This window comes from Sceloporus undulatus, chromosome 1 (genome assembly GCF_019175285.1).
Source record: "Sceloporus undulatus isolate JIND9_A2432 ecotype Alabama chromosome 1, SceUnd_v1.1, whole genome shotgun sequence".
Taxonomy (NCBI): domain Eukaryota; kingdom Metazoa; phylum Chordata; class Lepidosauria; order Squamata; family Phrynosomatidae; genus Sceloporus; species Sceloporus undulatus.
Window position 1 is genome coordinate 82,826,669 of NC_056522.1, and position 13,258 is coordinate 82,839,926.

The window sequence follows — 13,258 nt, forward strand, 5'->3', positions numbered from 1 at the left end:
TTAAACTATTCGGCAACAATGGAATCTCCAGATTTCAGAACCTTATCCAGGTTTTGATTTACTCAGCATTGAACACTTGTGCTCAAAATAGGCATGTTTCATTGTGTCCATCCCATACTTCACCCTCCACTTCTACATATGTATGTACCCAGCTAAGCTGGATGGTTCCATGTATATGAAGGATGAATCCAGTCCATGGAAAATAACTGGATATTGGAGAGAAATCTTACATTGCTGAAGAGTTGCAGGAGATGAAACTCAGTCCCACCTATACTTAGAATCATAGATTCATAGAACTGGAAGAGACCACAAGGGCCATCCTGTCCAACCCCATGCTGTGCAGGAAATCTAAATCAAAGCATCCTCGACATATGGCCATCCAGCCTCTGTTTAAAGACCTCTAAAGAAGACTCCACTACACTCTGAGTTTGTTCCACTGTCGAACAGTTGCCGCATGGTCCCTAGCCCTAAAATCAGCGCCAGCATGGTGCATTTGCATGGTCTGTACTGTGCCCTAGTGATCATATTAATGCTGCATCCACCCTGCAGAAATTATCCAGGTTGACACCATTTTAATTGCCATGGCTCAATGCTACAGCATCTGGGAATTGCAGTTTGTTGTAGCACCACAGCTCTTTGACAGAGAAAGCTGAATGTCTCATGGAACTACAATTCCCAGAATTCCATAGCACTGAGCAGTGGCAGTTACATAGGTCTCAACCTGGATTATTTCTGCAGTGTGAATGCAGCCTCAGTTAAATTTTATCCAGACAGATTTAAAAAAAAAAAAACAATTGACATGTATCTAATTTCTGGGATATATCCTGACAACACTGACATTACAGAATTCTTCATGGGATAAAATGTCCCATGGCCACAGGGACTGCACAAAGTGAGAAAAGAAATGTATTCCATATTATCAAACTATCAAGAACAAGAAAATACATCTGTGCAACACTTTTTCTGAGCAGTTGATAGACCTTTTTTCCCCCAGAAATAAAAGGAAAAAACTGGGAAGTACATATTCACAGCAGAAGAATCAATGGAGAAAAAATCCCATGTGCTACACAATGGTAAAAACTTTTTTGTTTTTTTAAAAATAAAGCACAGTGCATTTTGGCCTTATCAGCAATTAGCCTTCTACAAGGGCTATTATAAAATAAAGAGAAACACATTTACGATGTATGAAATGACTGAGACAACATATAAAACATCTTTTTTAAAAACATGTTTTTCTTCTTTAAAATAGAACACTTTTTATTACACACAGAGAAAGGCAATGGCAAACCTCCTCTGCACAAATCTTGTCCAGAAAACCCAATGATAGTATTGCCTTAGGGTTGCAGTAAATCAGAAATGACTTGAAGGAATACAACATTATACAGTGGGCCCTTGTTATTCGCTGGGGTTTGGTTCCAGGACCCTCCTTCAATAACGAAATCTGTGGATGCTCAAGTCCCGTTCAATACAGAGGCATAGAAAATATATAAAATAGCAAAATCAAGGTTTGCTTTCTGGAATTTATATATTTTTAAAGCATTTTCAAACCGTGGATGCTTGAATCCATGGATAAGGAGAGAGACCTGTACATATGAATATATACATATCAATACCCACAAATTTCTGGAGTTGCAGTCTGCACTCTATACAAGACATCTAATTATTAAATTATTACTAGAAGAAAGGAAATATGTTCTTATTTATTGATTCTTATTTACAGACAGGTTCTTATTTATGGATTTTTTTAGATTGGCATGTATATATTTATATGTAATCAAAAAGGAATGTCCTAAAAATATTAACAGGTATTTCCAAATGTAAACAAGAAAAACTTTATTGTAAACCCCCAAACTGATATGAAAGGCATAAAGCCTGAAGGAAAACAGCACCACAAGACATAGCATCAAAGTTGCTGTCGTTGGGTGCCCAAGCTATTTCCAACTTATGGTGACCCTTAGGGGACCCTAACATGGGATTTTCTTGGAAAGATCTGTTCAGAGGTTTGCCATTGCCTTCCCCTGAGGCTGAGAGCATGTGACCTACCCAGTGGGTTTCATGACCAAGCTGGGGATCAAACCAAGTTGGTCTCCAGTCCTAGTCCAATACTCAAACCACTACACCAAAATAAGAGAATATTTACTCTTGAAGGAAGTGTGCCACAATTATAAGCCATTCTATGTACCAGCTACTTCAAAGACAACTAGAGGGTGTCACTTGGATGCCGCAGTGGTATGAGCAAACAAATTTACCATATCTGTTGCACTTTCCGCTTATTTTCAAATCCACTCCTACTGAAGAAATGAAGGTGTGCTGAGCTGGGGCAGGAGGTATTCCTATTCCTATCTAGTTTATTCTGTCAAATGGTGCAAATTTACACCTTCACATTCTGCCGTTTTTTAACCATGGAGAAAAATGCCTCCCACAATATATTGCCCAGTGGAGAAAGATGTTTCAACTCGGTTGTCATCACACTGTAACCAAACTGGGCTTTCTGTGTCATACCAGGTTGTCTGCCTAGGTAAATTTCTCCCTTCAGAGGCCTTGATTTCCTACAGTTTCATTCACTCTCCTATATAATATTCTAGTTAACACCAATTGATGCCTTTAATCACTAGCTTTGAAACAACAGTTTGGTAACACTTTTCGGGCACTGTCATCAGAAAGATTGGCCATAGACTCAAACATCTTTGCATAAAAATGAAGTTTGGGGCCCAGATCCATGCCCTATGAGGAACGACTTAGGGAGCTGGGGATGTTTAGCCTGGAAAAAAGAAGGGTAAAGGGTGATATGATCGCCCTGTTTAAATATTTGAAGGGGTGTCACATCGAGGAGGGAACAAGCCTGTTTTCTGCTGCTCCAGAGAACAGGACCAGGAACTATGGATCCAAGCTGCAGAAAATGAGATTCCACCTCAACATTAGGAGGAACTTCCTGACAGTAAGGGCTGTTCGACAGTGGAACAGACTCCCTCGGAGTGTAGTGGAGTTTCCTTCTTTGGAAGTCTTTAAGCAGAGGCTGGATGGCCATCTGTCGGGGATGCTTTGATATGGATTTCCTGCATGGCAGGGGGTTGGACTGGATGTCCCATCTGGTCTCTTCCAACTCTATGATTCTATGATTGCAGATATGTTCCACTGGGAAAACTATACAATGTCCTCTCTCCCTGTAAATCCACCTTGTCCTACATCTATATTCAGATAAATGAGAGGAAGGCATCCACCTAGACCTCTCAGAGGTCCTCCAAAGGTTCTAGATCAGTGGTGGTGGCGAGCCTATGGCACATGTGCCAGAGGTGGCATTCAGAGCCCTCTCTGTGGGCACACGCTCTGTCACACCACCACATAGTTCACCAGAGTTTGTTACTAGAAAGCCAGAGGAATGTGGCACTTTGTGATAAATAAGTGGGTTTAGAGTTGCAGTTTGGGCACTTGCTCTGTAAAAGGCTTGCCATCACTGTTCTAGATGATGTCATACAGGGACATAGCCAGATACTACTTTGACAATTCTCATTCACTAAAGTCCACTACACAGCCACTCCCTTGTCAACTGGAAACCATCCTATTTCTCCGTATTCTGTCCTGGTGGCAACCTCTTATCCTGAGTATGTCAGGACAATCAAATGTTATAGCACACCCATTTTTTAAAGAGCTATCCATAGACTTTTATGATATACACAATGGAAGGCTTTGCTATAATCTATAAACCACAGGGTGATATTCTGAAGTTCTTTGGTGCAACCCATTAGTCAATGTATGTTTGTAGTATTATCTGTATGATTCTAGGCTCAGGATATGAGACCAGGTTGAAAAGATGGACTCTTTCAGCGGGGCAACTCTGCTATCTGACATGGTGGGCAAAGGTGTGTGGTTTTTGGGGGATGGTTTTATGTTCCCCATTTTGGTGCAAGTTACTGAACTATGCTTAAGGTGCTGTCTGCATCACTCTTAACAAAGGTTGATGTTAAACACAATAATCACTTTAACCAAAATTTGAAAACAGAGTTTCAAGCAGATTTGCAAGAACTGATGTATTTTGTTTGTGCTAAACTCTGTGTAGATGTTAATGTCCATGTAGACATTATCCTTAAGAACTGGGAGAAGGGTGTCTGCAAGAAATATCATGAATAGCTTTGCTCTGGACACTTTCAGAAAACTACATTCACTGATCATTTGTGGCCTGACACACTGTGATACCAAATAAAAGATACTTAGGGTCCAGTCTGGAGTCCAGGTGATGGAACTCAGGGGCAATCTGATTTTTTTATTACACTGTTACCACCATCCAGAAAAATTATGGAAGTCCATCCATTTTCCTTTTGGCACAGCTGTGAAAATAACTGTGTCACCAGGATAAATATGTAATCCAAGGCAATCATTCAATTACAAGGCAAAAATGCACTGAACCAAACTATAGTACAGTGGGCCCTTCTCTTATGCGGGAGATCCATTCCAGACCGCCCCCCCCCCCCCCCCGCGTGTAAAAGAAAAAACACATAAGCTTTTGCCCACTGCGCTCCCATTACTTCTTCCGGGGCGCAGCTTCCAGCATATGATGCAAACGCACTGTAAAAGAGAACGACTAAGGTTTTCTCTCAGTCTATGGATCTGGTTTTAGCTTAGATGGCTGAACTACACCTATTATCAAGATGAGGATAAGCAGCAAACTATATCACAGTACAGTATTTAATACTTATAAGTGTCTTGCCTTTTTGTCTTTTATAATAGGTTTAAGATGCTGCATTGTAACTGATTACAGTAACAGAACAGCTTCCATTTATGGGGTACGCTACCAGGATAATTCTTTTTTTTTCATGCAGCCCTCTGCTCACCTTCTTTGGAGGGTGGGATGGCTCTCAAGGACAAAATATGGTGGGTTTAATGATCATCAGAAGGAGAGATTGTAAGTGCTCAGGTGGAAGTCTACTTGCGCAACACTGGTTTCATTGAAAAATTTGGTATTTTAAAGTCCTATCCATAACAATGCCAAGATCTGCAATTTCAGAGGTTCTAAAACAATTGGGGTGATTTGACAGATGTCTAAAATAAGAGACTACTGTACCTTAAAAGCCTCTGTAGTTAAACACTTATTTCCTGGTTGATACCTTTATACATAAAAGAGACTGAACACATTATGTGAAATTTTCACAACTTCCTCTTCCTACTGCAGCCCTGTATTTAAATACTACACTCCAGGGATCCAGAAGGATCACATTGGCCTGTTACAGACTGCCAAAATAAAGCTGCTTCGGGTCTCTTTGGAGGTATGCTATTTAAATGATGCATGGGTCCTAAGAGTCCGGAGGTCGCGCCAAAGCCACACTCCATTCTTAAGCACTGGAGGGCAGCTTTGGTGCAGCTTCCGAATTCTTAGGATGCATGCATCATTTAAACAGCATACCTCCAAAGAGACCCGAAGCAGCTTTATTTTGGCAGTCTGTAACAGGCCATTATTTCATTTTGAGATATTCAAAGGAGGCAGCTCTTCTACCATTCTCACATGCATGGCTGGTGGAAATGAAGGAGAGGGCCTTCTCAATGGCTACCTTCAAGCTTTGGAACTCTCTTCCTTGGGAGGTTAGACTAGCTCTCTCCTTGCTATTCTTTTTTATTTAAATAGGGTATAAGGAAAATGTGGTTTGCTGTTTTTATTTTATGTTTTAAATTATTCTTAGTTCTATTCAACTATATTTTACCTTTCTATGTTTTTAATGATAGGTATTATTATCTGTATTTGTTTTAATTTTTGAAAGCCATCTTGGTTTCTAGTTCTGGGGGGGGAAAGTATAATAAAATCAATAGCAATAATAGTAAGAACCACCAACCACTAGCCAGACACCACAAGAAAATGATTCAGACAAATGAGCTAGCTAGTAGAAGAAAGACAGAGAGTTCTATCCCTCCTCTGGTTCTATCCCAGAAATTAAGCATAGAAGTGGAAGCAGAAAGCCCCCTTCTCTTCAGCCAGAATGCACAGAAATTCAGCAAGCTGCTAAAAAAAAGGTAAATTTCTTCATTCTTCTTGTCACACACACACACAGTAAACATTGTTGTGATGCAGTAATGTTTTATATATAAGTCAGTTGTACTCTCAAAGCTTTTCAAAAATATAACTATGGAACAATTGGACTCTTTTTGGCAGCAATTCTGGACTCCTAAATTAAAAGTCCCTATTTATTCTGAAGTACAGGGTAAATTGTATGGCTGGTTTGTATCTATCGGCCAATGAGCCGAGCTAAAACTTGCTACATCTACTTAAACACTACCTGATCTTATATGATTTGAAGAGATCTCTCTGTGTTCAATCTTTGAACAACATATGTGTAAGTCTCAAGATAGATAATAGTCTCAAGGTAGATAATTATGTAACCTGCACATGTTTTGGGTTACAACTTCCATAATCCCTTAAGTGGCCATGGTAACTTGGATGGATGACAACTGCAGTCAGAAATATCTGGATGGCACCAAGTTCCTCACTCCTACTTTATAACTGCACCAATACGAAAAGTAGCAACATGTGAATAACTTTTTAAAAATTAGTCAAAATATGATTATAACTAGAGTTGTTTCTAATTCACAAACCATTTCAAAGAGGCACTTTCAAATTAACCACCATAAGAGATGTTCTTGTCATGCCCTTATATACCAATCTTCACATAAGAACTTTAAATTTTGAAATGATCATAGAATCATAGAATCACAGTTGGAAGAGACCACAAGGGCCATCCAGTCCAACCCCCTGCCATGCAGGAAATACAAATCAAAGCATCCCCAACAGGTGGCCATCTAGCCTCTGCTTAAAGACCTTCAAGGAAGGAGACTCCGAGGGTGTAGTGATAAGATAAGAACTGACTGAAGTTAACATCTCTCTATAAAAGGCTCTATTGTTCAAAAAATCCAATCTGACTTTGTAACCATATATGGCTTTGAAATGTCCTTGCATTTTTTTATTATTATATTCCTTACAGCAACCCTGTAAGGCAGGCAACTATTAGTAACACTGAAGACAATGCAGGCTCCCCAAGGCCTCAAAATGATTTTACAGCAACTGTGCAATACAAACGCAGTTACAGTCCAAACCTATGCATCCCTACCCAGCTGTAAATCCCACTCGTTTCATTAAGGCTTTGTCTCAATTAAGTACACAGACATATTTACTGGGAAGTAGATACCACTGTTTACTGGTGCTAACTCCCAAGTTCCAATCCTCCAAAAACAATTTGCAGCCTAATTTGCATAAGATACAAATTTAGATTGCCCTAAGGTACAAACTTGCTTGGAATTCCGTCCAATTAAATAGAATTGATTTTTGAGTAGGCATGCACCAGTCTGCATTTTTAGCCAATAATTTATTAACCTGTAGCCCACCATTCTTGTACTGGATCCAAAGCACTGGCTGCCAGTTTGTTTCTAGACACAATTCAAAATGCTGGTTATGACCTATAAAGCCCTATATGGCTCAGGTCCTGGCTATTTGGCAGACCTTATCTCCCTGTTTAAGGCAACCGAGACCGTGAGATCCTCTGAAGAGGCTCTTCTCTCCGTCCCACCCTCATTTCATGCACAGTTGGTGGGGATGAGAAAAGGGGGCTTTTCTGTGGCTGCCCCTGGACTGTGGAACTCCCTGCCCAGGGAAACCAGAATGGCTCCCTCCTTGTTGTCCTTCCGCCAGCAGGTTAAAACCTTCTAATGCAGGCAGGCAGGAATGCTTTTAAAGGACTGGCTTGGGGTGTTGTATCATTTTAAGTGTTCAAAACAAATTTATCTTTTTAACTGTATTTTATTCTTTTAATAAGCAATCTATTTTAATATTACTGTATGCTCATATATAAGTGTAGAAGTTTTAGTCGAAAAACTGACCCAAAAAAACTGAGTCGGCTTATCCATGGGGCAATGTAAGTACTGTATTTTAACTCTTATATCAAAAAGGAACCATCCCCTGGTAAAAAGCAAGAGTATAATCTATCTTGGAAGCATTGAACCCCCTCTATTCTCTCATCCATCCAGCCTTTACAGTGAGCACAAAAAGTTATGCCTGATGGAATTTTGTAAGTTTTTTTGGCACTGTTTTCCTTTGCTTCATCCTTTAGCTCCTTTGTTACATAACCCTAGGTTTCGCTCTCAACCTATCCACAGGTCATATCAAAATCACTAATTTTGGCCCCAAAACCTGGTCTCCACTTATACATGAGGTTGACTTATAGTCAAGTATAACAGTATAAAAATTTAATTCTGTTTTAATGTGTCACTTTCCTATGTTTTTAATTGTATTGTTCTTTTAATGTTCTGAGCCACTCTGGATGCCAGTTCTAAAAAAGAGCAAGATATAAATAAATATAATAATAACAGTAATTTATATATGCCGAGCACTTTCAGCATCTGAAGGCATGTATAGTTAGAGATATGTATAATAGTATTCAAAAATTAACTTCATCAATTGTTTCTATGGTGTGCTTTCAAGTCATTTCTGACTTTTTTGGTAATATTTTCTTTTATTTTTTGTATAAAATGTCAATATTTAAAAAACAGCAACAATCATCTTAACAGTTATTAATAATAAAATATCAAATCAATAATGACATGAATATGATAATGCAGAAGAAGGGTATTGAGGAAACATTAAAAGGTTCACAGGGTTAATGAAGTTCTAACATTAATCAGGTCCTGGCACAGTTTAGTCTTCATGTAGAATAAGTCATTTCTGACTTATGGCAACCCTAAAGCAACCCTATCATGGAGTTTTCTTGACAGGTTTCTTCAGAGGATGTTTGCCATTGCCATCATCAGAGGCTCAGAGTATGTGACCTGCTCAAGGTCACCCAGTGGGGTCCCATGGCCAAGCAGGAATTCAGACCCTGGTCCCCAGTTGTAGTGTAACATTTAAAGCACCATGTTCAGCAACATAAATGTTTATAGAATCATAGAATCATAGAGTTGGAAGAGACCACCAGGGCCATCCAGTCCAACCCCCTGCCATGCAGGAAATCCAAGTCAAAGCATCCCTGACAGATGGCCATCCAGCCTCTGTTTAAAGACCTCCAAGGAAGGAGACTCTATCACCCTCCAAGGGAGTGCATTCCACTGTCGAACAGCCCTTACTGTCAGGAAGTTCCTCCTAATGTTCAAGTGGAATCTCTTTTCCTGTAGCTTGCATCCATTGTTCCGGGTCCTGTTCTCTGGAGCAGCAGAAAACAAGCTTGCTCCCTCTTCAATATGACATCCTTTCAAATATTTAAACAGGGCGATCATATCACCTCTTAACCTTCTTTTCTCCAGGCTAAACATCCCCAGCTCCCTAAGTCGTTCCTCATAGGGCATGGTTTCCAGACCCTTCACCATTTTTGTCGCCCTCCTTTGGACACGCTCCAGTTTCTCAATGTCCTTTCTGAATTGTGGTGCCCAGAACTGGACACAATATTCTAGGTGGGGCCTGACCAGAGCAGAATACAGTGGCACTATTACTTCTCTTGATCTAGACACTATACTTCTATTGATGCAGCCTAAAATAGCATTGGCCTTTTTAGCTGCCGCATCATACTGTTGACTCATGTTCAACTTGTAGTCTACTTGGACTCCTAGATCCCTTTCACACGTAGTTTCATTCAGCCAGGTGTCACCCATCCTATATCTGTGCATTTTATTTTTCCGCCCTAAGTGCAATACCTTACATTTCTCCGTGTTGAATTTCATTTTGTTAGCTTTGGCCCAGCTTTCTAATCTATTCAGGTCATTTTGAATCTTGATCCTGTCCTCTGGGGTATTAGCTATTCCCCCTAATTTGGTATCATCTGCAAATTTGATAAGTATGCTCCCAATTCTTGTTTGAAGAACAAATAATGGGTATCCTCATACAGGATATAAACTCCTAGAGCATTTAATTTCTGCCAGAGGTGAACCTTCATGTTTAAAAGCCCGTTGAAACCCAATTTATACTTCCTGGGAAGTACAAATGTTTGCAGTGCAACATACTTTACAATAAACTAATGTTACAATCACAGAAATAGATTTGTAAAAGCTTTGCTCTACAAGACCATACATTCTGGGTAATCAGCACCGTAGTCTTTGGTTCACAAGCAACAGTGTGGTTGGTTCTTTTATCCATTACAGTCCAAAAGAGATCAATTACTTTCTTTTTAATAGAAAACCAATTTCCTAAATAAAGCTGTTTCAGATACTGTACACTTTGTACAGAACAATATTAAAATACAGCTGGCCCTCTGTATCCACAGATTCTGAATCCATTGGTTCAACTATACATGGTGTGAAAACAACAAAAAGTAAATCTTGATTTTGTCATTTTATCAAGCATGGTATAGTGGTTTGAGTGTTAGACTATGACTGGAGACCAGAATTCAAAGCCATGTAAACCCACCGAGTGACCTTGGGCAAGTCACACACTCTCAGAGAGGATGGCAATGGCAAACGCCCTCTGAAGAAACCTGCCAAGAAAACCCCATAAGCTTGCCTTGGGGTGGCCATAAGTCAAAAGTGACTTGAAGGCACACAACAACAACAACAGCAACAACAAGAAACACCATTTTACTATCCCATTGGACACATCCGCAGATTTTCATATCCAGGGGGTTCTGGACCAACCCCCCCAGCTGAACCAAGGGCCCACTGTACACAGTTTCCCAGTTTAGGGGCAGGGGACCTCCTGAATTAATGTAGGTCTCATAGGCATGCAGGTTCCCACTGACTGGTATTTCCTTTCCTTCTCACACCAAGAATTTTTTTCAGAATAAAACACTGACAGCAAGTTCCCCTGGCCATATGCGAGACAGAAGTTTCTTTTGTCACGAACAATATGGGTACTGTCATCTCTTCATGTGGTACTCTCCGAAGCAGGGTGACCAGATGTCCTAACTGCAAAGGGGGACACGGCACTGAAAAATGTAGGACATCCAAGAAAAAAATGTCAGATATGACAAAATAAAAGCTAAAGAACATTTGTATAAATGTAAATCCATGCTTTTTTGTCACTCTAACCGTCTAACCGTCTAACCAAAAAGATTGTATGTACAGCGCTGTGTAAATTTACAGCGCTTCATAAATAAAGGTTAATAATAATAGTAATAATAATACTCAAAATGGAGGACATTTTTGGAATTCATCCTGGACAGAAGCCTGAAATGTAAGGCAGGTCCTGTGAAAGGGGGACATCTGGTCACTGTGCTCCTGAGGTATGAGTTCTCTGCCCTATGATGCTGTTCTCTGAACTAACACACGGAGATGCAGACTTGCATTAGGCCTCTCTTCCACCATCCGCTGTTCCGATATCCCAAAATGCAACCTATGAGGCAAAGATTGGCAGAGTGGATCTGAGTTTTCACTGCAGCAGACATTTTGGGTGGGGGTGTGCCTTCCCCTCCAATAATGTAGGCCCTCCTGATCACAAGAGAGCCAGGGTGACCAGATGCCCTCACTGCAAAGGAGGACAAGGCACTGCAAAATGTAAGACCTTCAAGGAAAAATGTAGGGAAATGACCCAATTGAATATATATATATATATAATTTATATAATAAAATGTATATAAAATATATTACATATAAATAATATTATATATATATATATGTTATATAATATTATATAATACACACACAATTATATATAAAACATTATATTATATATAACATATATATATATATATATATATATCCCTGCTTCTTGGTCATGTGCATGACAGGGGACCCTTTGGAACCTCTCCTGGACAGAAAGTGATGAAATGGAGGACAGGTCCTGGAAAAGGAGGACGTGTGCCTGGGCTTCCTCGGCAAGGAACAAGGGGGGCACTGGTGGTATTTAAAACCGGGGAAGGAGGGGGGAGAATAATAATAGAATCATAGAGCTGGAAGAAACCAGAAGGGTCATCCAGTCCAACCCCATTCGGCCATGCAGCAACTCTCAATCAAAACACTCCCTAGATGGCCATCCAGCCTCCGTTTGAAGACCTCCAGGGAAGGAGACCACGACACTCCGAGGGAGTTTGTTCCATTGTCGAACAGCCCTTTCTGTCAGGAGGTTCCTCCTAATGTTGAGGTGGAATCTCTTTTCCTGGAGCTTGCATCCATTGCTCCGGGTCCTAGTCTTGCTCCCTCTTCAACATGACATCCCTTCAGATACTCAAACGGGGCTATCATATCACCTCTTAACCTTCTTTTCTCCAAAGCAGAAGAGAGTGGCACTGTTACTTCTCTTGATCTAGAGACTATACTTCTTTTGATGCAGCCTAAAATTGCATTGGCTTTCATTAATAATAATAATGATGCTAAAGACCACGGTTGAAGGAAAGGTTAAAAGGAGGAGGAGGTGGGGGGGGGGGCAGGAGAGGAAGAGCCAGAGGAGAAGCCCTGCAAGGCTGAGGAAGGGAAGGCAGCAGGGGATTGGTGGCTCCCTCCCTCCCTCCCTCCTTCCCTGCCCCTCCCCTATTTTCCCACCCTGAGAAAGAAGAGGAGGAGGAAAAGGAGCCCCCTCCTCAAAGCTGGCCCTCCCTCCTCCATTAACCCTTAGCACCCATGCAAAGATAGATAGTGTATTTATATATAGAGAGAGAGAGAGAGAGAGAGAGGCCCAGGGAGAGCAAAGGGGGAGATGGAGAAGATGGAGGCGATGGAAGGGGAGACCCCCATGAACACAGAAAGGCCCCACAGACGCCCTCCCTGCTTCCCTCCTTCCTTCCTCCCGACGAACCTCGCTGTTAAAGGCTTTGACGGCCTCCATGTTGTGGCTGGAGAAGGAGGGGAGGGAGGGGAAGGAGGGGCGAAAGGGCTGCTCGCTGCTCCGCCGGCGGCCGTTGGTCTCCTCAGGGCCCGCGGGGCCTCGTCGCCATGGCGGAGGGCTCGCGGAGGGGCTCCTCTGGGCCGACGCCCCCCCGGGAAACGCTCCCTGGGCGCTGCAGCCACAGACGCGCAAGAGCTGCGGCGCGGGCAACAATATGGCGGCAGGCAGGGACTCAGGGAGGGAGCAGCAGCAGCGGAGGAGGCACAGAGACGGCGCCTAGAGCGGCCCCTAGCGGAGAGCCAGCGGACGGCGCCGCCGCGCAGCTAGAGCGCCGTGGCCGCCGTTGGGTTACAGGAAGGCCGCTCCGTGCGCGGGCGCCCCCAGCTGCAGGGAGGGTGGTACTGCAGCTGGTGGCGGTGGATGGGGATGGAGGCCTCCGTCTTGTTTTGTCATCTCTTGCTGTGGAAGAAGAGGAGGAGAGGCTGCCTTCACAAAGCAGCAGCAGCAACTGCTAGTGCTATAGAATATTGTTGTTATTAT

At 41.8% G+C, this 13,258-nt stretch overlaps 1 protein-coding gene across 1 annotated transcript in view; it reads right to left on the minus strand.

Annotated features, from left to right (window-relative positions):
* SCAF8 (SR-related CTD associated factor 8) overlaps nucleotides 1-12,971 on the minus strand; it is a 56,865-nt gene extending 43,894 nt beyond the window's left edge. Inside the window, 1 exon segment of the mRNA XM_042473320.1 lies at nucleotides 12,689-12,971. Within this exon segment, the coding sequence (XP_042329254.1) occupies nucleotides 12,689-12,718 (30 nt within the window). The 5' untranslated portion in view covers nucleotides 12,719-12,971.
* Between the last annotated feature and the right edge of the window lie 287 nt (nucleotides 12,972-13,258).